The sequence below is a fragment of the Plutella xylostella genome, chromosome 4 (assembly GCF_932276165.1).
Source record: "Plutella xylostella chromosome 4, ilPluXylo3.1, whole genome shotgun sequence".
Classification (NCBI taxonomy): domain Eukaryota; kingdom Metazoa; phylum Arthropoda; class Insecta; order Lepidoptera; family Plutellidae; genus Plutella; species Plutella xylostella.
Genome location: NC_063984.1, coordinates 11,413,725 through 11,441,091, shown reverse-complemented (window position 1 = coordinate 11,441,091; position 27,367 = coordinate 11,413,725). Strand labels below are relative to the sequence as shown.

The following is a 27,367-nucleotide window of genomic DNA, read 5'->3' as shown; positions in this document are numbered from 1 at the left end:
AAAAGGTAAAATATGCACGAGCATGAACAAAAAACTTACATAGGGTGAATTTCTACACGTTAAAAGCTTTTAGGTATTTAGTGACAGCAAACTTCTAACTACATTTATATTTGATTTCCTGCTGAGGGCTAAGACTCGACTAAATTAAACTTAGTAAACTGTCACAACACTAGAGCCGTTTATTGCCAGTTTAAAAATTGTGTATAAAAAAAACAAGTTCGAAGTTGTTATTATTCTGAACACAACATAATTTGCTTAGTATCATCATCAGCTCGTAATCGTCCACTGCTGTGCACAGGCACGAGAATAAAAACACTCAGGCCTCACCTCACCCAAGGAACGGTGCAAAACCTTTATTTATGGTATGCAATCTGTACTTACAATGTTATTTTACCCTTAGGGTGTCGTAACTAAGTACATTACGCTCAGCCTATGACCACTCCAATGACCGATGACGAATTTATTCCTTCGTCATTGGACCACTCCCGGTCGTCACGTCATTCCTTCGGACAGAAGGGTGAACCACGCTACGTTTGCGGCAATCTCTCTTCTCTCGAGAACAAACCTCCTAGTTATAATATTCTATGCAAACCTCGATCTCCTGAGGATTTCTCGAACGGGCTAACGGTTTGCCTAGCTATCTTGTCATAAAGCAAAACTACACTATTTACATATTTCATTTAATACGGGGAAAATACTCTTGACTAGTTCTGCTTAATTCAGGCAAAATATTTCCTATTTGAAGGTATGAAATAAATTAAAACTCGACCAGAATATTTTGTAATTTATGACTTTATTCAATACGACAATGAAACTACAAAAGTTGCCTGCACTTCAACCAGCAATGTTCATATAGCTCACAAACTGAAGCACATCAATTACATAAAATATAAAATTAACATACATAATTAATTATTAATAATAACATTATAATAAGAGATAGGAGGCGACGAGTAGTACGCAAAAAAGTGAAAAACAATACTTCATCAGAAAGCTACATTGTTGCATCTCATGATTCCTTTAGATCGTAAAGTTCTAAAATGCTACACATTATTCAAGGCAAATTGGTCATAGAGGTTATTCATGTCATTCTGAGAATCAAGCTACAGTAGGATACATTTCAAGTGGCGTGCACCTTTTTCCTAAGCCGAAGTGGTAAGGTCGACTTTCGGCTGCACTGCTACTTTAAAATTATCATTTACTCCCTTACTTTATTTTACACCTATTCCCAGCGTTCGTTAACATAGAGCAAGCGCAAGCCTCGCCGCACAAGCAAGATACATCATCTCTTATAAATATATACAATTATTATCATTATCTTTAAAACAGACCGACGCTAAATGAATGCCAAAAATATACTATAAAATACTATCCGTTCCCTCTCCGTCGTAAGCCGACCCCGCGTGAAGCCCACACCTCTCGACGCATACATTCACTACACGCCCTGAGGGCTGCTCGCATCACTCCAGCGACATCACAGAAGCAGCTTGTGTCCAAACACCATCACTACACCCACACGCCCCGTCTAACTTTAAAAAAATATAAAAACGCTATGAAAGGCAGTTTCTAAGTTACATCTGATATATTCCGTCACAAGTGAGCCGATTATGAAAAATACTGAGGCACTTCCGTTGATTCGTTTCGTCTATTTGTTTCCGACTTATTGCATTTTCTTATTGTTCGACTGTGATTGTGAAAATAAGTGATGATATTGTTGATGACATGAAATGATGTGGTAATAAAGAGAACATGAGCCACGGAGCGACGGTGGCGCCCCCTCCTTGCGAACTAAAAAGGGCCATCCAGTAACTAAGTCACGATAATCAAGACTACATCAAATTGTACTAACGTCTTAAATTGTTGAGAATAAAAACATTAAAATTCGAGAGACTTAGCTCATGGCTGGCCCTCCACCTACCGTGTTAACTAATCGACAACGTGTTATTAAAATTTAAAAATAGACAGTCAGTAGCGTAACGGAAAAAGTAAATGTTAAATGTTACATAGGTATGTATAATTATATGGGACGAACTTAAAATTACCGAGATTATATTTCCCTAAAATACTGCTGCGTATAATAAACATTAAAATTAATGATATAATTATATGACTAACAACTAAAGATAGTTTCATCCATCTTAATCTTCGACTTCATTCGCCCTCCAGTACATAATAGGTTTGACTAAAGCTGTTGCTACGTGAGATCACACGATTTTTTACATAGGCCATGGGTATGACTGCGATAACTGGTGAAGTTTGGAAGAAATAATACATTTATGGAAAGTAAACTTTTTTACGAATTAATGAGATTAGTTTGCATGAAAAATTACGATACAAAATGAATATTATGCAATCTTTTAACGTAAGTTCATCCAATACAAACGTGATATGGAACCGAGATAAGTACTTGAGAGACATTTCCCTCTCTGCACCAACTATGAACGTCCATATTGGCGGCGCTCTTTTACTTACACTGACGCTGCGATTTAAATAATCATAAAGATAAAGTACCGATCCTCAACAAATCCGCCTTATTTGTGCGATATTCAGTCAAGACATTGTACGCTTGTGTTTGAGAGTTACCTCTTTTGTACTCAACGTGTTTAGTTCAACTCAATTCCTTAAACTTTCAGTATTCTGACAGTAAACCGAGATGGCTCCTAGCTAGACTCAATAATTTCGTTCGGCTTGTATTTGGTTTGATATGCCGCTTACATTGAATCCCACTTTGCATAACCACTAGATACTTTTGACGCCATATCCATAACCACCCAAACAACATCAAAGGCGAGACTGTAGCACATATAAACGAACAAGGAATACGGCGTCAAAAGTATACAACAACATTCCAATAATACCTGCAAACTTGTCATACCGACCGTTGCCTTTGCACAGTTTAAAATTCGAATTTAAATTTGGAAACTCAAAAATGACAAGCAAGCAGATATTGGCGCCACTGGCGACGCTTGTCTGTGGTGTGCTAGTCTATGGCGCGTCCCGGAAGTCAGTGTAAGCGATGGCGCGTCTAGCCGGAAGTGGGGGCGGGGTCGGCCTCGGCGCGCGCGCTCTTGTTCTGCCGCACCAGCTCGGCGCGCCGCTCCTGGAACCACAGAAAGGATCATGTTCAAATCTGTATGGTAAAAGTAACTTGGCGTTTTATAGAGAAGAGGATTAGGAAGTGAGAGGTTATTGAAATAAATATCTGATCTATCATCATGACAGTAAAGTATACTATTGATAAGAATTGATAGGAGCTCACAATAGACAGTAGAGAGGGGCTGGGGTTTTATTCATGCATAAGAATACAAATTTTATTTAGGAAAGGATAATATTCTGACGAAGGAAATATTGAGGTAACAAAGCAACTATGACAGTGATGAAGATGAACATAGAGTGGCTACACTGAAAGCGAAGGGACATCTAAACGTCTCTTATAACTTAGACTGTTGCAAAAAACGGCTTTTGCTGTCTGACTTTTATGAGAGCCATAGAACAAAAGTTGATAAGAGGTATGCTTGCGTGAAGGTATGGCCAGCTTAGGTAGCTAACTGAAAGTTGTTAGATATACAATTTTGTACCTTGACCAACTAACAAAACTTCAGCGTGTAAGTATATGATTAAATATGAATAGGCGATTTCTGAGTTTGATAAGGCACAAAAGTGTACTGATTGTACCAAAATCGACATCTATCCCCTTATATCCCTTTCGGAGTTTTTGCAACACAAAACTAACCTCCTTCTTAACGAAGTCCAGTCTCTTCTGTATCTCCTTCTCTCGGTTCTGTTCGGCGGCCGTCAACTTGGTCTCAATGTCTTTGGTGATCTCCTCGACCTTGGCCGTCATTGTGGAGCGCACGTCCGCTAGCTTCGAGTTCTAGCGTGAGATGATGGAAAACAAAATGGATGATCAACGGAAACAAAATGGCGGAACTAAATAAAATGCGGTTGAGTTTGAAAGTTGATAGAGAAGGAGTAGATTCTCCTTAAAATATACAATTTAATTTAACTTTTTAAAGATAATTAATGTAAATAAGAATAATTCTAAGAAGAATCTTTCCCTTACAATAAAATTAGATCTAAAGCATATAAATGAAGGTAAAATAATTAAGTAACTAAAATCATAACTGTTGATGATAGATGGATTGCAGTTTCCCTAAATATTCATTTGCTCATAACAAATAACAACTCAAACGTTCGATACGTTAACGTTTAGAGGCATTCTTCTGAGACTACAAAAAACTTATCTGTGGACACAACATTCCTACTCTATGCCCCCCATTTTTTTCTGGCAAAGGCCACTATCCTATTCAGCCAACTCACATAGGTGCGCAGTTTCTCCCTTTGCTCGGCCTCGATGAGCTGCCGGCGCCCGGCCGCCTGCGTGAGCTTGGCCTGGATGGAGTCCTCGAGCTGCTGGAAGCGCTCCTGGTTGCCGGAACGCACCTTGCGCACTTGCTCCTCCTAGCGTTAAGCGGACGACATAGAGTGAATGGATGCGTGGAGGGCCCGTTTGTTTGCTACGGCCGTAGAATAAGGAGTAGCTGAACCGGTCTTAAAGCGATGCGGTTAAGTTGAGGTGGTGTTCAATGCGAAATAGCTTGTAGGAATTTTGTATTAAGTCGCATATAGATGGTGGTACTAGGGTTATGGTGACTTCTTATTGTATGGCCTAGTGTAGAAATGAACGGGCCTTGTGGAATCACTGTTGTAGACTTTCTTGGTTTTCGTTATGTATGAAAATATAAATGCAACGATTGTTTTGGTACAAAGAGTTTAAATACCAAGGGAGTATGCAACAGTTTTTAATGAGAATGGAACACTAGTACATTAGTATAAAGGTCTACAGAAAGTTTTGTTTTTAGATCATCATTAGAAACAAAGTTTAATCAGCGATTATCAATCAATCAACGAGGGGTCATTACAGTAATCGTTGGTTATTCAAGTAAACCTTTAAACACAATTTAATACACACACACACAAACAATCATTCTGGCATTGGCTGAGAAAAACGGGACAAGATTTAGGGTGTCTTGCACAACAAAGTTAAATAAAATTAAAACTATGACCTCTTGCTCTGACATTATACTGTCAGAGCAAGAGACAAACTATTTAATTTTATTTAACTTTGTTGTGCAAGACGCCCTTAATGAATTAACTAAAAATGCAAATTAGGTGTAAAGGTGCCATGAATAAGTTGTATACCTAACATTGACATAAGCACTGAGGCAATACTAGTGCAATCTTTTGTTTCTTTATGATTAATAATACTTTTTGACCTTTTTTTGAGATACGATCACAGATATCTCTATTCGAGGTGCCATAAAAAATCCGTTTAGTCTCCCCGCACATCTAACTTCTAAAACACTGATAATATACCCATCTCTCTCACACACACAAAGGGAGCACACAACACTGATCTCTAACACGACGGCACAAGACTGCTACTCACGTGCTCGCGGAGGCGCTCGAGCATCTTCTTGATGTTCTCGTCGCGCTGCGCCGCCGCCGTGTTCATCTTGTCTTCAATAGCTTTGTAGACCTCCGCCGTCTGCTGCTCCAGCGTCAACCTTGGGGAGAGCAGGTGTTATTGTAGGGAGAAACATCATTGAGAGTTCTGGAGGGGTAGACAAAAGGGACCCTTAACCCTATTTTGTCGAATTGCCTGTCCTAAAATAGACCCTCACAATGATTCTCTAAAGTTCATGGATAGATAATGGCATAAAACACCTAAGTAATAATCCAACTGTGGTTTCCGCTGGTACCATAAACGTTTTGTTCCGGCAAGACAGAATCTTGGAAGGCTTGATCGGGTTTTTGACAATTTTCATTTGGTAGTTCATCAAGAGGTTCACTAACATCTGCTTCCACATACCTGGTCTTCTCCACCCCCTCTAAATGGTCCTTCAGGCGGGCCCGCAGCTCGTTGATGTAGGCCTCGCGCTTCTCCTCATGAGTCTCCATCTTGGCGTCCAGCGCCTCCTTGGTGCTGGAGATGAAAGTGTTGGTCTGCTCGCTGCGGATGCGCGACGCCTCCTCGATCTTCGCCATCTTGGACGCGATCGCCGCCATCTTGCTCGCTTCCAGACTCTGCAAGGTAAGGGAAGTGGGTTGTTATATTTGCCGTTTAGTTTAAAAGTAAAACGCATAGGAATCTGTGTTTGTTATGTTTCGTAGCTACAACTCCATAATGGAAGCGAAAGGTGATTTCTAATTCTAACCTAAAATTCGATACATACATAGTACGATATTTTACCTAACTCCTTACACCCATATTCTAAGTCATTTCCTTCACTTAAGATTCTACTTCACTTGTTGAAGGATGCCATAAGGGATCTCTCACAGAACACTTCAAATCGGTATTCTAAGTCGGTATTTTGACATTCCTTCAAAAAGGAAGCTAGAAACATTTCGCTTAGGATTTTTTTACGTTCTATAGCTAATTAAATCATTTCCGGTCTCATTTTCTTTTGTCTATGGTAGAAATACGACTCCTTTTCTTGAGATTTATCAACACATTTCGTTCTACGCAGGTGCTACAATCTATGACACGGAATAAATAACTTCAAATCTTCAAACAATGTCAAAAAAAATGCAGTAACGAAACGCATAAAAAATGGATAAATGGTAAGTATTACCTATGACTTACTTGGAAATTTCCGGTAGCATAAAACCGTAAGGCCAACACAATTTGCAAAGCTGGCGGCAGTGGAAGGCCTCGGCGATTTCTTTTATTATTTACAAATAATAGAGGCATCAGCAGATTTATAACACTCGCTTTGCTAAATCGAAACCGTCCCTGAAATTCCGTATCATTGTAAAATTCGAAAGGGTTTTCAGCATCCCTTATGTATCGCCGTGCCAAGAAATTATATGGTTCTCCTAAAACGTATTCAATAAATTCGTCAAACTCCGCCATTTCTATCCTTGAGTATCTATAAGGTAGCTCAAGAGGTACCTTCACTTTGACAGTTCATTCCAAAACCTTGAGTAAGGAAATGCTTAAGTGAAGGAGACTTTTTACGACTATAGCTACCGAATTAAGGAAGAAACCTTAAGTCAAGGAAATTATAAGGAATGGAAGTGACTAAGAATATGGGTGTTAGTCTTGATAGAGATTGCATCTAGAATGATAAATGAGAAATACCGTAGCTCGAATATTCCCAGCCATATAACCCCGATATAATATTAACAAGATAGGTGTGCTATTTCGGATTTATCTTGATGTAAAGGCAGGTGGGAATACGCAAGAAAGAAATTGAGTTTTAATAACTTATTCTTCTGTCAAAACAGCCGGCGGCTCCGGGGTAAGATGAAGGTCAGGTTGGCGTCCTCTCGTGTCACGTAATTGGCCTCTATATCATACATTATTCCTCCGCAGCCTGTTTCCAATTCGGCGAAACATGTCTGTATATTTGCGGCGTTATTACCGCGTAATGCCGGAGAAAGTTACAGAGCCAAATTTATACGACACATTACAGCAACGACATCCTATATGTATATCCATAACAGTACCACGTTAAATTATTCAGAAATTTAACACTGCGCCGCCGCTCGTCTCATGTGTAGTTTAGAACAGTTCGATTTTATGAAACCATTTGATAAAATATATCGCATTGAAATAGTATGCCCTCCAGTTTCGTAGCTCCAAAGACACCTAATTACCCTCCCACTATCATAGTTAAATAACATCCCTCTATTTAGAAGTGGGGAATAAAACAACGGCAACGGGTTAACGGAACTATTTGGTCATTATGGTCTACGATATTTAAATTATTCTACAGTTCTAACCTACAATATGTATAAGTACTATCTACATATCTTTTATGTAGAAACGTAAATAATTCAAACGTTTTCGTCTGGAGACAATGAATAGGAGTTAGACAAATTAGCAGCATAACTACGCCGACGCATTATGACCCAACTCCTTGTTTCTTGTCGAAGTAACCTAGTTCTAAGCTAAATTCAGGCATTTCCAGACAGCCGGTGAAGGTAGATTTACTCGAAACAACAACATTATTCCCTTAAACTTGTTCTACAAATGCGTTGGATATTAGTTTCGCTCCGTCTAGATTAGTTTTGTGGAGTCGTGGGCTGTTTGCAAGATGAATTAGTCCTTCAACGTCTGCGTATCAGAATGTTAATGCTTTTGTATTCAAAGTTATTTCGTAGTTACGGAGAGACCCAATTTGTTTTCAGGGACACCTTTATCTGGGATGAGACATCATGATTTGAGGTTGTAATAGGAATAAGATATAGGTACTGACAAGATCCGATGAATGTAAAAGGCTAAAAATGTAAGAATCGAGAATTTACCGATTAACGTGAGATGAAATATTAATTTTGAAATACTTCTATCTCCTATCATGAACATTATCACCCTGTAGCCCGGCCCATAAGCTTCTCCCAAGGACTCCACCACTGTCCTCCCATTGCAAGTCCCAACCTATAACCATCCCGAAGTAACATAACCAACATTCAACACTAAAAGCACACTCGGGATAACATTACCTACCTATGACCGAAAAAAACAAATCGAAAATCGATTTTGCCGTTTGGTAGCTAACCATCACACATCACTCTTTGTCGGTGATTAAAAATGTCCACAAAACTTACACGTCTCCTCTCCTCAGCCGCTTTGAGTTTCTCCTGGATCTCCTCCACAGTGGGCGACTTCTCCGGCGAGTCGGCGCGCTTGGGGGCGGGCGCGCCCACCGGCTCCGCCAGGATCACCTCGTAGGCCAGCCCGCCCTTCGACATCTCCTGGCAGCGGATCTCGGTCGCTGAGGACAAGGGGGGAAATGTTAGGGGTTGTAAATGGAATAATAAAATGCTGTGTAGCGGACAGCAGCAGTCTTCTCCTCTGGTGTTTTATGTGATGCGAGCTCGCATTACACCGATTCGCAGTTAAATGTACATTACGAACCCTAGGACACAATATTAAAATGCTGCGTAGCTATAACGACAGCAGCGCTCTTCTCCATTCTGGCAGGTGTTCTATGTGTTGCAGGCTCTCATCACACCGATTCTCAGTCAAATGTACAGTACAGACCCTAAGTTTGGGAGTGATTAATTATAGGTATTCTCATGTATATGACAAGAGAGCTTCAATAAAAAAATTGTTATGTGGCTTTTTGCCGTGTGTAACTAAGACATGCGGGCTATGCTGAGCACTGTTTGAACTCTTAGCTCGCTCGACTGTACTGAAGTCTGTAACCATAGTAAATCCCAAATACTTTTTCATTTTCAGCCCAAGTTATGTACGAGTATGTTCTAATGAAGGTGGAACCAATGGACAACATTTCAAAAAACTAAAGCTGCTATAAATCGAAAACCATTTCGAGATTTAGCTCTAAAGGCCACAAAAACAATGTTTTTGTATTTTTTGGATGTATCATTTTCGAGAAAATCATAAAATAGTAAAAAAGTGCTGATGACGTCATGCATCAGGTGCGATGCATTTTGATGATCAAAGCCTATAGATTTAAAAACAAAGTAACTGTCACTTTCATTTTTGATTGACGTTGACGTTTTATCGTGACGTTGTTGTTTATTTGGGTCATTTTCATTAATTCGGTTCTGACACTTTCTGACTATTTTTTTTATTTATTATTAAGAGATGACCTCTATATAATATGTCCCAGAGCATGCCACCGCATACACAGCTGAAAAAATGCTTCTGTTTATTTTTTTACATGATAAGTACCTACTTTCCATCATTAGAAATATCAATGTCATTTGAAAATGACCCATTTGTTGGTTGGCATGTAAACAAAGTTTAAATGTCACTTGTCAGTGTCATTTATGTTTTTTTTCAAGACTCAGGCAATAGACAAAAATAAAAATTGAGCCTAATATGTGACGTCACTTCCGGTTTTAAAATAATTAACTTTAAAGTTAAAAATAACATGCAAATATTTATGTATATACAAAATAAAAAAATACGGGTCCACTAATTTTCTATAAACTTTCCGAATAACTAATAAAAATATAGGGTAAAGAAAATGAAATGTTGTCCATTGTTATGAATATTAAATGATCTAGCTTCCTCGACACATTTAGAACATAATAATATGCTCTTAACTTGGAATGCTTCGATCATATGACCCAATTCTCCTGAAATTTAATTTTTAACCCAGTCATAATTACATTGACGAATCGATTAGAGACTAATGAAAACCTAAATTAAGTCTGCTCTAAATAGCTCCTAATTTGGAGCAGTAGCTAGAGGTAGGATGAGCTACATACTCAATGACTGGAAAATTGGTTCACGACTTCATCACGGAGATCACTCTGTCTTGTTAATATAGATTACCTAACACGGAACATCGGAGGAGATTGACAATTTGTACAAATCTTCTGTAAGCTTCTTCTCGCATCAATGACTGACAAATATGTAAGTATACGAATCCAATATAGTTTTCCTGAATAGTGAAAAGGGCACCACAGAAGACCTGGTTAGGAAGGAATTTACATGAGTATTTTTCATATTTATCAAACTAAACGAGATATATGAGCTATGGAACCTCGCTATAAATTTAATAGTTTTATTATTTACTTAGCAGGCCAGGGCTTGCGGGACGACTCGCACAATGAAAAAGATAAATACCAAGCCGTACGCCCGGCGGCATTTTCATTTAAATAACAAAACGCTTTCCATGTTACCTCCATTTACACCCCGTCTAACTAAAACAAGGCGGAGGGAAAGCAAACATTGTTACAGTCACTTATTAACTTAAAATTCCCGTAACAAAGCCACTGAGTCACTTCATTACGCTCAACGCCCCTAGTCTTAATTCAACTTCCCAAATTTAAAAAAGCTAACGGCCCTTTTGTCTAAAAGTTTGTTCTCATGTTCAAGGTCGGACCATTAAGGTCGTGAAGGGTTCCTGTCCTCTAAGAGACGGCGTTGTTTAATTATGACACGGGAGGGGTGGAGGGGGGGCAGACATCCTTGAGTCTGAAGGGAGGGGGGGGGTGTACATTCGCGAGGGATAGCGTATATTTTTTGCGCACACGTCCGTGCGTGACCGGGACGACAATAAGGGGAGGTAACGAAGTTATTAAAGAGGGATAAGTATGTTTGGGTTCAGCAAAGCCTCACCTTAATGCTGGGTAAATAAAGTACACCCAACCGTCAAAGTGCGGTAAGTATTTGTGGTAAAATAGAAATGAAAAAACCACGAAAAACTTTGATGCAGATGCAGCACAAGAAAATAAAGGAATTTTTAATTCCTTCCGTCATATTTCGAGATAGCACCCTCCCTCCACCCTCCTCCCTTCCGGGGAAGCCCCCGGCGGATGAGTCACACGGAAATTGCACTTACACCTGCGGCAGCCGACTTATATTCAGTATGCATGAAGTTTGTACGTGACGCTCAAACAAAGGAGACCCGCCAAACAAAGACTCTGAAGATGATTATTCACCTCGCCTTTTTAATTTAAAAAATACGAGGGAAAATCTACGTGGATATCTTAACCACCTTCCCTAGGTGCTTGGGTGGTTTGCTGAGTATATTCTAGTTTTATTAGACAGACGGCTTTATGGCAAGTTTATGATCGACAGAATATCGTAAAAGATACAATAAGGGCGTCATAACAAAGTTGTGGATCATAATAAACGGTATGGGAAAATGAGTCTGTTAGGAAATTAGTCACAGATATAACTCAGCCTTTATTCATTTTCAGTAGCGTTACCTTATAGGTATCTCTTTTATTTACTTTAACTTTGTGCATGGTTTATTGATAAGACCCCGCATCTTTCCTCTTAGAGAGGTAAATCTTGGTAGTAAAATAAAGAAAAAGAATACTCCGATCCTCTGTGGTCTTTATAACCACTTTAGAGGTACAAACACGATATTTCAACTATTGCGGTGTTGCAATCATCCCACAACTTCGAGCTCACGGCACAAAAACACAAATCCACAAGAAACCATAATTATTTTCCCCAGTGCCGTTAGCAAACGTTCCATCAGACTTCTTATCAGAATTCAGAGTCTTCAGTCTTCACTACACAACCACATTCCTCATAACTTTTGGGTACTTTTCCACCAGAAATGTGATGCGATTGATACACACTAATCTTATTCATAGGTGCACATGCACATAGCATAGCACTAGTGGAAACGGATTTCTTTCCCATCATCGCAGCATAGCTGCATGGCGGGGATAGAACTTCGCAGGCACTGACAAAACTACAAGAATTCAGAGTCTTCATTTCAGACAACCACGTTACTTGTGACTTCAGAAGTGGACAGAACACCGCAGACACTTACTGATAAACTTAACCTTCTTGGGCTGCTTGGTCCGCGGCTTGCCGACGGGCTTCTTGGCCGGCGCTGACCTCCGGTGCGCTGTGGAGGAACACTGGTCAGCGGGTGCCGTCACCACGCTGACAACTGCCTACTGCTGAGATTTGGTTTTTGAGAACCTTGGTCCATGTTCTTTTGTTTTGTTTTAGGTGTGTCGTCTACATGATCATGATTTATTAGTTCATAAGTGCTATCGCTTGCTGTCAATTGTCAGAAGAGTAGTGGTAGATGTATGTCACCAAATGGAAGTGAACGGAACGGAATTTTTCAGATTCTTAATCATTTGAAGTTAGTTCTTCTGCACTGTAAATATAGTAGCAGTTTTTAGTATGTTCTAGATACAAAAGCCAGTTCCTTGTCTTGGTAATAAAAATAAATATCTTTAAACATTTGAATAGGTACAGGTAGTTCGCACCGAATGGAAAAGGTCATCTAATCATGTTTAATAATAGCGGGTGACTGGCAAGATCTTTGACCAAAAAGGTCACCTGATAAACCCTAAATACTTTAGTCCATTCTATCCCTTTTCCATCAAGGCACAACAAATTCAGACCTTATTGAATTAGGATTAATAGGGAGTTGGTGAAAGACGAACTTTCTTTCAGAAAATTGAGTAACCTATTTTTGCTGGACATTAAATGAAGGTTTGAAAGGAATCTCATTCAAATGACAAAATCTCGTAAAAAGTATTGATTGAACGAAAACTTATTAATTACGATGGCGACAGAAGACCTAATAGTACAATCTTTAGTATTGCTAGCTGTTCAACCGAAGATACAATCCCGAAGTTAGATTCTTCATAGTTAGACTGTTAGGTATCTGTTCCCGTATCTTGTTTGATTTATTTAATATTTGTGATACGTTATGACTGCAACCCCTACTTAGAGTCTGAATAGCAATAACGAAAAAACAAATTCCCCAAACAGTACGTTTCCATTAGCGGATGTACCGTAATGTACATTACTGTAAATAGATTCAAGCAAAACACCACAAATATCCGGTAGCGCACTTGTCGGGATGGATCGTTTTAATCACCATAAACACTGATTCCCGGGGGGATGAAACAAATGAAGCCAGACCGCGACAGGTATCGACACCCGCCATTGTGGAAACAAGCCATACGAACAAGGGTTCATACAACCAAAAACTCCTATTACCCTTGACATAAAAGCGACAATGCCTAGGTGTGGTACTCGGGATATCGACAATCGAAAAACGATTACGAGCGGACAATTCCGCTGCCTAATGTTTATTTGAACAGCGCCGGCCAGACGTAATGCATCAGCAATCGATGCCGGTGTTGCGTGACACCGAACATGGGATTATTGATTGTGAGATCGGGCGACGCAAATTTCATATCGACACAGCAACATGACATGACGAATATTCTATATTTTACAGTTGAGTTCAATCAACTTTAAATGTAACCTATGAAAGAAACTATTTATATGAATGTCACCTCTGGATTTTCTTTTCTAATCTACGGTCCCACAGAATGATAAAACAGATATTTTATATCAAAACTATAACACCACTCTTTTCGATATAAAATGACAAAACCACCAAAACATTCAAACAAAAAAGTTTTTACAGCCAACCAAAAGCCCTGTAATTTGGGCATAATAAGCTTTAATCAAGAGGGGAGCGAAGAAACCCTGGTTCGGCCGAAACAGTTCTGGAAACCGAAAATTGTAATAAAACTGAAGCACAGGTTTGGGAAATATGTTGGGGGTATAAATCGCTATTTAGTAGGTATCCCCGTACTCATGTCTGGGGTCCCGGTAATAGTTGCGAGGTAATAAGGCGGGGTGTGACAGCAAGAGATGAGAGGCGCGGACGTGACCGGAATCCTTAAGGATCAGGAGACACCGTGGACGTTATTGGTTTATAGAACGATGATGAATCTCTCTGGTGCCAATGGAATTCGGTAGATAACAGTGTTTTGCTTATTTGGATTAAGAATGTATAGGTATGTAGATTGGGGCAGGAAACGACGAAAAAGATGATGAGTGAAACAACATTACATAAATCATATGAATTCCTTCTACATATATATCGCACAATACTAGGTTTTTTAATAATATTTATAGTACAAGAGCTTTACGTCTATTATATTAACAAAAAATAGACATCCCAGGCTTCATGAATAAATTATAACATAGTCCCAATTTTCACCCATATTAGTTAAATCAATACTGTATAAGTTGAAAAAGAAAATTTCCGGATCGTTTTTGCGATTTGCGAACAATTTAGTTTTTTGAATTACGCCTCTATTATCCTGAGGGTACGATATGGCTTCGATTAGGAAAATCTCACCAAAAGTTCAAAACTATAGCATTCGCGACTTTAAAGCTACACCGAAGGAGCCGCAGTATGTTAGCTTTCGTCACGAATGCAGGTAATCCTCAGAAATGCCTCTAAGCCTCTCCACACGGCCGCAGACGCCCCCCGAGACAGAAAGTGGTGAAGGTTCGGAAAAGATATCGAAGATTAAACTGCTATTAAACTTGCTGATCTTCCTATCCGAGGGTTTTGGGGAGTTACTTAAAAGTTTTTTTTTTTACAACGTGTGTAGAATTAGTAATTAGGAGTTAATGGACGATATCTGTAAAGGTATTGAACCTAAGTGTTTGGGAACGAACAGTATCAACTAGAACTACTGTAATTCAATATGATAAATGATAATACTAAAACTGCACCTCCTGTGAGGTTCCCTTTTAAATGATGATATTATGGAAGTATATCCTACTTTGATCATATCATCATTTACCTGGGATCTCATAAGTTTAAACTGTAAAATTTGAAATAAGGATTTCATAACAAGCCCTAGTAAAGCAAAATCGAGATATTTTAATACTAAATTATATAAATTTTACTGTGTTCCAGCAAAATTTGTCGATCTGCCGGTGGAACCAGCCGACGTCGGCAATGTGGCGCCGCACGAATGAACTCGAATAACTGATAAAATATTTAAAGCTGACTTTAAAATAAGGGGAGGTGGACGAAAGTTACTACCTACGGGAATAAAGTAATGTGAAAGAAAGTGTTTTCACGCATGTCGTGCGCTTAACTGAAAGGGGTGAATTTTTACCACGACATAATTGAATTCACGAGTTTTAGCAGCGGCGCAAAATTTAGCCCTAACTGCATTTGCATTTCCAAAAGAAGTCACGTAGCTGAAGCTTAGCAAGGATGCCAGGTATAGTGTTTTCAGCAGATTTCAAACGAACTCTTAACTTTAAAGTAACCTGCAATGCATCATAATGTCATAGCTACTAAAGTGAAATGCAAATAATATAGGTAATCTTCTCAAAAAGACGAATCAGACGGGCAAGAAGAACCAAAATGTTTGTAAAAGTAGATGATGACATTATTAAGCCAATTGTGGGTGCGAGATAATGCCCGTGTTCAAGTGATATTGACAATACTGAACCCATCAAACCTCACCCTAAATATGAAGAGGGATACCCCTAAGTTGTTTAAGTCAATTAAACTTGACAGTTAATGGACCCTAAACAATTCAGCCACCAAAGAGCCCCTCAGTGCCTCTTCACAATGGGCTGTTGACTAATTTCATTCGAACACTTGCAAACAAATTCTGGACCCTGAGGTACACAGAGCATTTCAAACATGTTAGACCCCTATTATTTAGGCAAATGGCTTGTTTGGGTGGCTTTTGAAAGCCAAATGATGAGTCCATTACATATTACACGAAGTATAAATTATGCATAACATAAACGTATGCGTTTATGTATTTATTATGTGGTATTTTAGACTGATATACCGTATTTGAAGTGGAAGCCTATAAAAGCGTTATAGAAATTTAAAAGCCTCTAAAGCACAATATTTCTGAACGTTTACGAGCCGGTGATTAATCAACGTTGCGTGCTCAGTTTCAATAAGGCTTGTTCAAGTACACATTCTATGGAACCACCGGGAGAACGATTCCGAACGATTGAAAAACCATTTCCATGCTAAGTGTTCTGGAATTCCACAACTTTTTATCAAGAGCCGTGGCAGGTAATTTTTATTAGATTTTACGAGTTATGTATAAAGGAAAATTTGAAAAATTCTCCAGCACTATGAGTCTATGACAAATATAAAGAACCTTAAGGATTGTTCATGCCCCTTCATGCATCTGTTGTTCAGTGGGTACGTGACGTGAGGACGGTGCTATACCCAAAAAATATTTAATGCATACAGTTGCTGGACAATACATAGTAGGCCGATCAGTAAGCAATAGTTAGAAGAAAAAATGCCTGAAATTCAGCACTGCGTCTGAAATCAAAATGGTGGAGTGAAGATACTGTGTTCAGGCACCAGCGACGATACAAAATGGAGGCTTAAACACTAAACCAGCTTTATGATAAATCAATAGACCGACTACATCTGTCAAAGTCTAGCTTTTTATACCCCTAGGTACAGAAATAGTATTTTTAATAGGTTCGACTGACTTCTGCCAGTCTGTCGATAATTTTCTTCTAATTTGCAACTTCAATGATTGAACAATTCAAGTTATGAAACCTAAGAATGACGAAAGCCATAGAGGGTTGGTGTGACAATCATCTGTTACTAGCACATCATCTAAGTAATCAATCCTCTCTTTCCGAGAAAGAAGTTTCGAACCTTAGAGATTCTATAAATAAACTGCAGCAGCTGAATTCGGTTATATCAGCCTCCCCTCCCAGGTGGGGGCTGGACCACGTGCTTTGTGTCAAATGCCATTTACATAACCGGTGCCGGCACCCACCCCGTGCCGGCCGGCTTTTTGACGTAAGCCGGGACGCTTTAGTATATCCACAATGGCTGGCTTTTCAGAAAAAATGCCTGCTGAAATCCTCTCATCTGAATTGGCTGATTATTAATAGGGTGTTGCCTTATGATTTCCTAAAAAGATACTCGGGTCAGATCTATCAATTGAGATGTTAGACTAGTAGACTACATACTAGGTAAGCATTGCACTTCTGAATTTCGTCATCTTATGCAAAAATAAGTGTGAATATGAAATAAATTAAGGAATAACTTCATTTGATTTCCACAAGGACATGGACCAAGTTTCTGGAAAATTGAAAGCACGAGGTGTTTTGTATTCAATGTTACGGAAGGCAGAAAGAAAAGAGAGTCAATGGGTGTTTGTCTCAGCAGTGGCAGTTGCGGCGTAGTAAGACGTCAAACATAAGATGAGTCGCAGAAGCCGGCGACTGTAGGAGGCGCCCGACCTGCCGGCAGCACCGGAGCGCGGCACGAGTGGCAGAAGCACTGCAGAACAGAGTCACGGACGAGTCCTATCAGCATGATGATTAGTTGGAATTGACTATCTAAAACGTTAAAACAAGTCGCGGCGCGGCTCGGGCGGACTGCGCGACTCTCGCCCGGAAACTGAACCGCGCCGGGGGGCGGGCGGCCGGTCGATACCGCGCCGCCCGCCCCCGCCATGCGGACCCACCCTCCGCTACCCCGCTACCCCTAACTTGATAACCCGCACGAGAAAATAAGCCTACCAAATGGAAAAATAATGTCACCCAAGACGTCCATTACAGGATGCGCCTAGCTCCCCGGGCTGAAAGTGTAAATTTGGCATCAATGTTGACGAAATTAATGGTTGTGAGTCTGCTAACAGCTACAACCGTTGATTAAATAGAGTCAAAGAGAAAATCGTGACAATCTGGTGAACAGGAAAAGTTTACAGAAGGAGTTGATCGAATTATTTGACGTCAGCAGCAGATGCTGGGCGCTCTCGCCTCACTTAGCAACTCGCCGGCCGGGGCCGGGAAAGACAAACTAATTTAAGACTCGGCGGGTCTCGACGGGCTTCTCGCTCATAAAAACAGCGAGCTTTCGGGGGGCAAGTGGGGTCGGCGGGCGCCATGCGGAGGTTCTGCCGCCGTCTCGGCGCCGCCGCCCGCAGCCAATTAACAGCCGGCAACGCCACGCTGAACTTGTTTCGCCACTTGAATCACTTCCGATTGATTTCCTGCACTTGAAATATTTTCATCGTTGATAAACTCGTCGCCTCAGTTTAGCGGAAATTTCATAAATGGGTAAGCAAGAAAGAGGCTACTGAAATATTTCGGTGCTGAGACTATAATATGGAGTCTAGCGCCGCACGCAAATGCGATACGATCGTAAAGTTTTAACAGGCTTCCTTCCTAAAAGTTTAGCTTGTGGAAACCTGCAGTGTGCGACGTAGCCCCGTGCACCGGTAACACCATGGCGCTGGTGCGGCGATCGATGGCGGCCAACAACCCCGGGGCCTCCCCCTGCGGTAATAACTGGGAATACCAGGACCTAACTTTAGCAGCACTAATGCACAGACAACACGGGAATTACCGCCCTTGGCGACGCGAAGCCGGACCGACTATGTCGATCGCTAATCGACCCTCAATAATAAATGCCCTACGTACGAAACTTTGTTACCGAGAAAGTTTTAGTTTAACTATCCACGTAAATGAGTCACCCTTATGGCAATAGCAAAGTCTAATGAAGCTTACTCAGTTGTTTCAGGAGGCAATAGAAAAGTTGTAATGGGCTGACAGTATTATTCAGATTCAGCTGATTCAACATCGGATGAATTTATTATCACGGTAATAGATAAGTTTCCGGGAAAACTTTTTCCTTTTTGGGAGGCAAATAATTATCCTTCTTTAATTAATACCAAAAGATAGATTGGAAATAAGTACGGTGGCCTGCGCCTAAAAGTATACAGGCGGAGTTTTTAAAATAGCGATCCCTGATGATGAAGGGACCAGCTACATCTTTTATAAACCTAGGGACGTGTTGTGTGTGATGTGTGTAGCAGTGGTGTTTATGTGGATGTGCTTGAGCAGCCTGTGAGCTTGTTATCGCTATTTTAAAAACTCCGCCTGTATACTTTTAGGCGCAGGCCACCGTACCTAAGTACTTCGATAAAACAAAATAAATCTGTACTCATTCTAACAAAAAAAACATTAAAATGCAATTAGTGAAATTGCAATTCATCTCTTCCCGGAATATGATTCCGAAAGTATAACAGCAGAAAGCTAGCAATTTAATTCACTCGGCAGAGTGGCGCCCAACGTGGGGCCAGCGTGATTAATTCGATGTACTGGCGCTTGCACCATATAATCTACCTAGGTACACGAGGTATGTATATCTACGTGTAATGTCATTTTCTCCGCGACCGGCAACAAGTTGAGTCACGTGCCAGCCGGATTTGGCTAAGAATATAATTTGGAGACAGCCGCGCGCCCGCTGGAGGCGGCAGGGTATTGATTTTGTCAGCTTTGGGCATTGTTTATACAATACTGGTGGAAATGTCGTTCCATCTGTCGAGCGATAGCGAAGCTTTACTGTTTTTAAAGGTTATTTATTTTGGGATTAGTTTTCGTAATGTCAAGTCACACGGAACGTATTCTTGGGTAACATCAAAATTAAAATAAAAGCAACAGCAGAAAATACAGAAAATGTCCTAATAAAGCTCATAACCTCAGATTTGTCGACAAAATGGCTAATATTATGCTAATGCAAATTTAAATAACAGGCGTTAATAAGACTCAGGTGGCTTTGTGGACGAAATTATAATGAGTACGAAAGTTGTTCCCCTCCGTATTCATTATGAAAACCACGTTCAGCAATATAATCAAAGTTTAAATTTTTACAAACCTATAACTAAAATGAAGTCCGTATATTCTGATTGATTTCCATGGAATCTTGATATAGAGATGTTTGCGAAAAGTGGCATAAGATAGCTGAGGTTTCCTAAGTGACTAGGACAAAGTCACGTTTTTCTCGGAAAATAAAAGCTGAGAGCAACTTTTAAAAGTTCTTCAACAAGTGCTAAGAAAAGTCACACTTAGTAACGCCACTAGGCAAGGGGAGGCAGCCATCGCGTTCAATGATACTTTTCCAGATGATAAGAGATACAGACAGATAAGTTTCAGCTCTGAATGCTTAATAACACACCACCAATCTTTTAAAAAGACATCGCCATGGAATTTTACTACGCGATGAAAATACATATCATTCGATAGTAATTTTAGAGTGAAAACCTACGGAAAACTGCCTCCGTGGATCTCCAAGACTATCGCCTATCTCATAAATATTAAAGAGTCATCAAAACCAACCCTCTTGGTATTCGGGAACATCAATTTAGTATGACTAGCAATATCAAGCGGCGCGATCGCGGGGCAGCCGTCCGCCTAGTGTAATGACCCTCTTTTTGTATAACAACATCTTTATTATCCACAATATCGCCCGCCCCTCGGATTCAATTGATAGGCTCCAGCTTTATTCCCTTCACTGCCTTTTCAGGCGGATTTTCCTCCCGTTACTGGGATGTTAGCAAGTATCCGTCGCTTGGGATTACGGACACCATGTATACTCGGCATGAATGCGAGACCTGTTTAACCTTTAATCTCCGTATCGCTTCCGCACAGCCATACATTTTGCAGTGCGCACTTAAGAACCTGCTTCCCGTACGTCCATAAAAGGGGGTGTTAGGAGAAGCCGCGTGTCTCGAGTCTCGGCCAAACGCAGTAAAACGAGTGACACGATCGATCAAGGCCAGACGGTCTGCTCGCCCATCTGTTCGCCTTACGTAGACACTACGTATATAAGAATCTCTTTATCAGTTATGAGGTTAATGGAATCGCAAGCCACCTTTAAATAGGTAACATGCCGATACTAACCTTTGCGTTGAAATAGGGGGAAGGGAGGTGATTAAAAGTTTTTATTGTTGGCAAGTATGTGGGTAAAGTTGGCTGCAAGGCCAGCGCGAATCAATACCATGTGGAAACCACAACGAGGTGTGTTGGGCAGAGGGAACCCGAGAAGCTAAGCGATGACGTAGATAGGTTGGGTACATGTTAAATACACTCGCGATGAATGAAAAAGTTCCAGCGACAATAGCATCCAATTACTCCTAAAGGAAAAGACTAACTTTCCGCAATATTGAAGTTCATCTAACAGCGCATCATTATCAATTTCAAAATTATATGTTTTAAAAATTGGGGTACGTTGGTGGCCACATTTTGTAGCTGGAACTTTTTCATCATTCGCAAGTTTATATTATGAATCGCCCTTCGACCTGATTAAGGAGTGAGGATTGCAAGTGTGCAACTTTTCCCCCTTCAGAGTCGACATCGTCAGCACATCACACATCAGCATCAGCAGTTAGTGGTTACAAAGAGCCTCTTTTAAAGGGCTATAATTAACGGGACTCATACGACATTCGTTAAAAAATCACACAAGGGTGAGTTCTTGAGGGTTATTTTATCTGATTTGTACACGCTGATGTGAAGTGCTGCCTCCCCCATTTTTAGGACTTTAGTCATGTATAGTCAATTATATAGTTTACGGTTTAGTATTGTTTGTTTTCCGATATAATTTGTACCTAGATGTTATATTTTGTTAGAAGAAAATATCATAAAAAGTGTATTTACGGCGAATTTTGTTATTTTGATAACCTTATCCTCTCACAGCAATATTGTTTATAAGGGATTCAAATGTAGCTTGTATGTTTTATCAAAATCGATGGAGACACACGCGCCTATGAAATCGGGACAAGTATGTATTTCCTCAATGCGAAGTACGTAAAAAAAAAACAACAGTAGAGGGGGAGTAAACACAATACCGATGCGATGACTTTTGTCTTGTACTTATTGCAATACCGAACCAGCAGACATCCGCCGCATCTTGCCGATATTACCAACATGTGATCCGCCTGTTTTACCCGGCCAAAGTAACTGTACAAATACAGAACCAAATTCCAATAGATCTCGGAAAAGATTGCACTAAATGATAGATGTACTAGTACTACCTTACCTACCAATAGGGTTTCCCTAAATAAATATAATAAACAATAATAAGTATATAACCAAGTAAGAAATTATATTTCTACATAGAATGTACTTTTCGATACGATGGGAACATACAACCTGCGGCTATGTTATTTCTGCAGATGACTGGTTACGGCCGACCGCTTGCCAAAATAAGCACAAAGCGACGATTCCTAATTTCTTCTTTTACACTTAATATTCATTAGATAAAGGGTATGTTGGAATTATTCTAAAAGGCAGGAAAGAAAGCTTACACGGATTTAAACCGCCCTAGTCCACCGTCTAGTGACCCGAACATAAAAATCCGTACGTGAACACCAGACGTCCCTTTACATGAGTAAGAACCACAAGAACCTATAGTAAAAAACTACTAAAACCGCTACTAGTATGGATTTATTTCAGCTATAAACTGTCCATCCCCTGCGCCGTAAGGCCGGCTGATACATACTCGTACACAGTTGTAAATAATACGGTTGGAATATGTCTAGTCTTCTTACTTGTACTTCATACTGTGAAAACTTGAAAAGACATTATTAAAATTAGACATGTTGGCGCATCCCCAACTTGTAAAACAAAGTGCGGACCTCCCCTAGACGACGACGGGAGATAATTCGTTTGGGAAATTTATCACCAGCCACTAATGCAACGCAGAAACAGGAAAGAAAGTACTCAATCAATCACTCCAATTAGTCATTTGAGATTATAATTTTAACAGATTTTTAAGTTCATTGTCCCATCATAAATGATGATGGGCACAAATATATGGAAGCTGGGACCAGCACCAATAGAAATGAGTGATACGTCGTTGAAAAGGTATTTTTTTGCAGAATATGAATAACGGAAGCGCTGAAAGTTTTTATATTTTATTTCTGTAATTTTAATGTTTTTGTTAGTTTTTCACATTCATTTTTAATTTTTATAACAAAATGATCATATTTCATATAATATTATATTTGTTTATTATCTCAGTAAATAAAACCAGTTGAAAGTAATTTTTCCAATTTCAATAATACGTGTTTACGTGTATTACGCCCTAACTGTCATCAGAAGAGAGAGTGCAATGCCATAGAAAAATACTTCCTTCCGACGAATATATTTCAAAATGGACAACTTATACGCATTTGTCGTCATAATACTTTTTTGCTCACTTGAAAAGAGCTATTCAACGATGTATGTCTCGTCTTTATTGAACATAGGTCCCAAAACGCCCATTGTCATTTAATTAAATAAATTGAACGTTTAAATAACTTGTGTCCAAAAAGTAATTTTATTGTACAGGGTAATGTCGATATTGTGCTTAGACAAGTCATGCTCCGGATAGAAACGGTATCTCAATGTTCGCAGGACGAGAGAGCTGTTCTATTTAATCCCCTACAGAGCACTATCACCGCTTGCTCCTAACATGGACCGCTCAGTTGCAGCGGCCATTGCCCCAGCCGCAATTATAGACACCATATGTCCGATGCCACATACCTTAGCTGAGAAATTCAAACTACTTTTCAAACATGACGTCCATATAAGGGTATCTAATTTCGGCCGAAAAAATGCCAGTGATAATTTTGATGACTTTCACACGACACACTCATAATAATGAGACACATAAAGAGTATTGAGAAGTTCTCGGTACCTCAAGAGTGCGTGTAGGTCGCGAGGAGTCGCCCACGCTCTGGCCATATATGGAACCTTCACGGGACAGCTTTCATTACATTTCTCAACGGTTAAAAGAACCCTGACTCATGCAAAAACAGGAATATCTGTGTATAGAAAGTCACCGTGTAGGAAGCATTAAATGCACTCAATTTGAGTTGAATAGCGCTCGAAACAATGGTTTTATTATTAGGATGATCGATTGACCTGTCGAAGTTTCTGGTGAATCACCATCCAGCTAATGCATAGAGCTAGGTTTCGGTGAGTAACCTCGAATAAGCACATTCATCCTAGAATACTGCGGCAGAAATTGCGCGTCGGCTTCGAGTGAGATGAAGCGTTAGTCATTTAGCACGGTTCCTCTTTTAATCAAGTCGTGTCAGAAAAATACGCTTGCTAGAATTGTGGAGATAACTGTTATAATTTGTCTCGGTAATGTTTCTACGCCGCAAAATGTCTGTAGACTATAAGCTTGCTATTCATGTACAATTGTACATATTCAATTATAGCCGTTGTTATCTTTGTAAGGACTTAACGAGTGCGAGGTATAGATCCTTTGTCGTGCATGAACTTATCAAGGATAATGTTTATCTTCTTGTAACGTATGACTACTTTGCAAATACGTCTTTGTATTAGCTATAAAATCGATAAGTCAAGAAAGGAGCAAATAACACGGAATCCCTTACATTACGATGATATCAGCCGTGGAGCTACGGGCACGAATACAGGGGTGGGTCGGTACGCCCGCGTCTTTCGCAAATAAATGAATAAAGTTTCACGCAAAAATGTCCATTACGTGGGGTGTAACAGAAATTACATTTCGCAATTGGATTGTATTAGGGATGCTTAGGCCATTTTAAGCTGTATTGTGAGTATTTTTAGGGCGATTCTAATTTACAATGAAGTAAGAGCCAATCCTATGTCGGGTATTATTTATCCAAAGAATTTATAAAATATTCAATTACATAAAGCGGGCACGATAATAACTAAATGGACAAGAGACAACTCAATGTGAGAATGTCATGTCAAGTTTCTAGAGCTAAATTCAGCATGTATTGTGAGGGATTCTCATCAAAATCGTATACAAAATTTAAATATTTTACCCCAAAGAGTAATAAATAACATCGTTGATTATGGAACAATGAATAAAAAAATGCAGTTATAGCTTGTATACGGATTTCCGCGGTGGTACATAAAAGGTCCAAGCATTTTATTCAGCTATAAGTTCAGGCAGTCCGGCAGACTAGAGCAAGTAAACACAGTGAGTCATAATGAAGACGGTTACAACGACCTTGCAGGCCAACGGCTTTAGTTTAAATGAGGAAGATGACACACGGCAAAATGCGCATTTCTTTAATTTTTTTTTTTTTGTATGTGGCCAGTAACCGGTAGATACACAGTCGTTTTTTTATGCTTTTAACGAACATGCGGTTCAGTATAAGTAGTTGTAATTTGTAATGTAGTACATAATATATGTACCTACCTATCGTTTTAGACATTTATTATACTATCAATATTTTCCGCAGAGATAGATATATTGATGATAATATGATATGATCCTTGACGATGATGAGGTCTTAATTAAAATTAAAATTTTCAGTAAAAATTTCAAAAAATATACCTACAGAGTGGGAGACCCTAACCGGAGGTTAGGAACGGTTAGGAGGAACTTGACAAAAGTTGCTTAAAATGAATATCAACTCCTGCCGTCTTTATGTTAACTTACAGGACACCCTACAGATTTTCAGCAAAGCATTGTTAATAATAAATATAACTCTTAGAAACTGCCACCAGCCCTGCAGACCGCGCCCGCCTCATGGCTTCTGCCGAACCGGAGTCGGGACATTGGTTGAGGGCCCTTCCATCTGCGAGTGTGGGCACACTGCTGGACCGCAACACCTTTAAACTTTCTGTCTGTTTGAGACTAGGCTGTAAGACCAACGAGCCACATCACGCGGCCCTTAACGACGTCATATTAGTAAAAGAACTTTCGTCGCGCCTGGTCGAGGTATCAAGGGACCAGAGGGCTGGCAGCTATCTCAGCCAGCGCATCAGCCTGGCTATACAGAGAGGGAACGCTGCCAGCCTTCTCGGAACCATCCCGGGCGACGGCAGCGAACTAAAAGAAATATTCTACCTTTGATAAACTCCTGTTTATTAAGGGTAGAATATTTCCAGGCCAGGATGATATTATAAGTTTTTTATATTATTATGTTTTTTATTTGTAAAATATATAGATAGTTTAGTATAAGTACTTTTACACATATTGAAGCATATCGTTATAATTAATTAATATAACAGATAAGTATAACAGAAATCCCATTTTATTGTGGCTCGCTACTGTATGAACATGCAAAGCTATTTACGACAATGTTGAAAATAACTTAATTTTTTTACTAAAATATTTGTGAAATACATACTTAATTTAATGCTATGGTAATACCTAGATATTATAAGACACATCAGATGTCCAAGTAAAGTTAATTTTCAAAAATTCTAAATATTTATTCATGTATCATGTTAATGATTTTTTGAAATTATGATAACTTTAACAACTAATCTGGTAGCTTTTTTTCATAAACCATCAGTTGGTTGAAGGTTCAAATTGACGAAAACTTAAAAAAGGTGATTAGGTACATTTTGGAATAATTTTTATTAATTCTGATTGTAGATTATTTTAATTAAAATTTTTAAATTAAAATTACTTAGGTATAAATTTTATAGGCAGATTCTTTAAAACTATTTAAAAGTAACATCTTGGTATTGGTAATTAGAATTTCACATGCAGATAATTTTAGGAAACTTGGCATAAAATTATGTTTTATTGAGAAGTAAGGTAGGACACGATTTAACTATGGGAAACTTGCTTGAGTATAGGTACCTACATAAAGAAATATCAAATAGGAAACCGTTAGTGTTTTTTTATATTTACTGAACTACCTACCTTACAAACTTACCTTTAAATAGTAATTTATACCACGGAACTGCATGTTGAGTAAAATTTATAAATTGAAAATAACAGCTTAAAGAACAAAGAATTGTGAACACATAGGTAAATCTCATATAGGTACCATACATTGATTGGTAAATAAATCACAACACAACAAAGAACAGCTGACCAATATTTAGAAAAAATACAGAAACTCTCAGGTTGTGTATTTAGTTAAATACATGAACTTGGTAACTATAGGGATAAACAGTAAATACTTACACTAACTAAAAAGATACTAATGATATTTGTTAAACCGGCACAGTTAAAGATGTGATAGGTTTCATTGTTGGTGTTGAAAATAAACAAATACAACTTTACTTACATTTGTTGATTTCGATCTCCATTTCTTTGTTTTGAGTCTTCACTGGATCACTGTTAAAATTTTACTGAGAGTGGTCCGAAAGCTTCGAATGGCTGAAGGTTTATAACATTTATTATTACGGGATAAATCTTTAAAGTTACGCGCACCGTTAGAGAAACAATTCAATTTGAACAAAGAAAAACGGCAGGATATGAAGTAAAATCCTCGGTTTATTATTTTTGCTTGGCGGATGCTACGACTTGAAGTTTCGTTTGTAAAACGGTCCAATAGTCCAACCTGATTG

At 39.2% G+C, this 27,367-nt stretch overlaps 1 protein-coding gene across 5 annotated transcripts; it reads right to left on the bottom strand.

Moving 5' to 3' along the window:
- Window positions 1-774: 774 nt before the first annotated feature.
- Window positions 775-27,306, bottom strand: LOC105381792 (stathmin). Of its 5 annotated transcripts, XM_048628905.1 has the most exons (8): window positions 17,528-17,703; window positions 12,273-12,350; window positions 8,614-8,780; window positions 5,873-6,087; window positions 5,450-5,567; window positions 4,321-4,461; window positions 3,734-3,874; window positions 775-3,100 (listed from the first exon to the last, which is right to left on the bottom strand). In XM_048628905.1, exons 1-8 carry the CDS (start codon window positions 17,601-17,603, stop codon window positions 3,026-3,028), a joined length of 1,011 nt encoding a protein of 336 aa, XP_048484862.1. In that variant the 5' UTR covers window positions 17,604-17,703; the 3' UTR covers window positions 775-3,025. The 5 variants fall into 5 exon arrangements, with proteins under 5 accessions (XP_048484862.1, XP_048484864.1, XP_048484869.1 ...); XM_048628907.1 differs by lacking the exons at window positions 12,273-12,350; window positions 17,528-17,703 and adding an exon at window positions 27,085-27,306; XM_048628912.1 differs by lacking the exon at window positions 3,734-3,874.
- Between the last annotated feature and the right edge of the window lie 61 nt (window positions 27,307-27,367).

Bases quoted from the DNA above. Each gene is read 5' to 3' on its own strand.
- LOC105381792 (XM_048628905.1), bottom strand. From the start codon at position 17,603: ATGCTGATAGGACTCGTCCGTGACTCTGTTCTGCAGTGCTTCTGCCAC. The intron at 4,462-5,449 runs GTGAGTAGCAGT...GCTTAACGCTAG, and splicing joins TCGAGCGCCTCCGCGAGCAC to GAGGAGCAAGTGCGCAAGGT. The intron at 3,101-3,733 runs GTTAGTTTTGTG...CTGTGGTTCCAG, and splicing joins TGGACTTCGTTAAGAAGGAG to GAGCGGCGCGCCGAGCTGGT.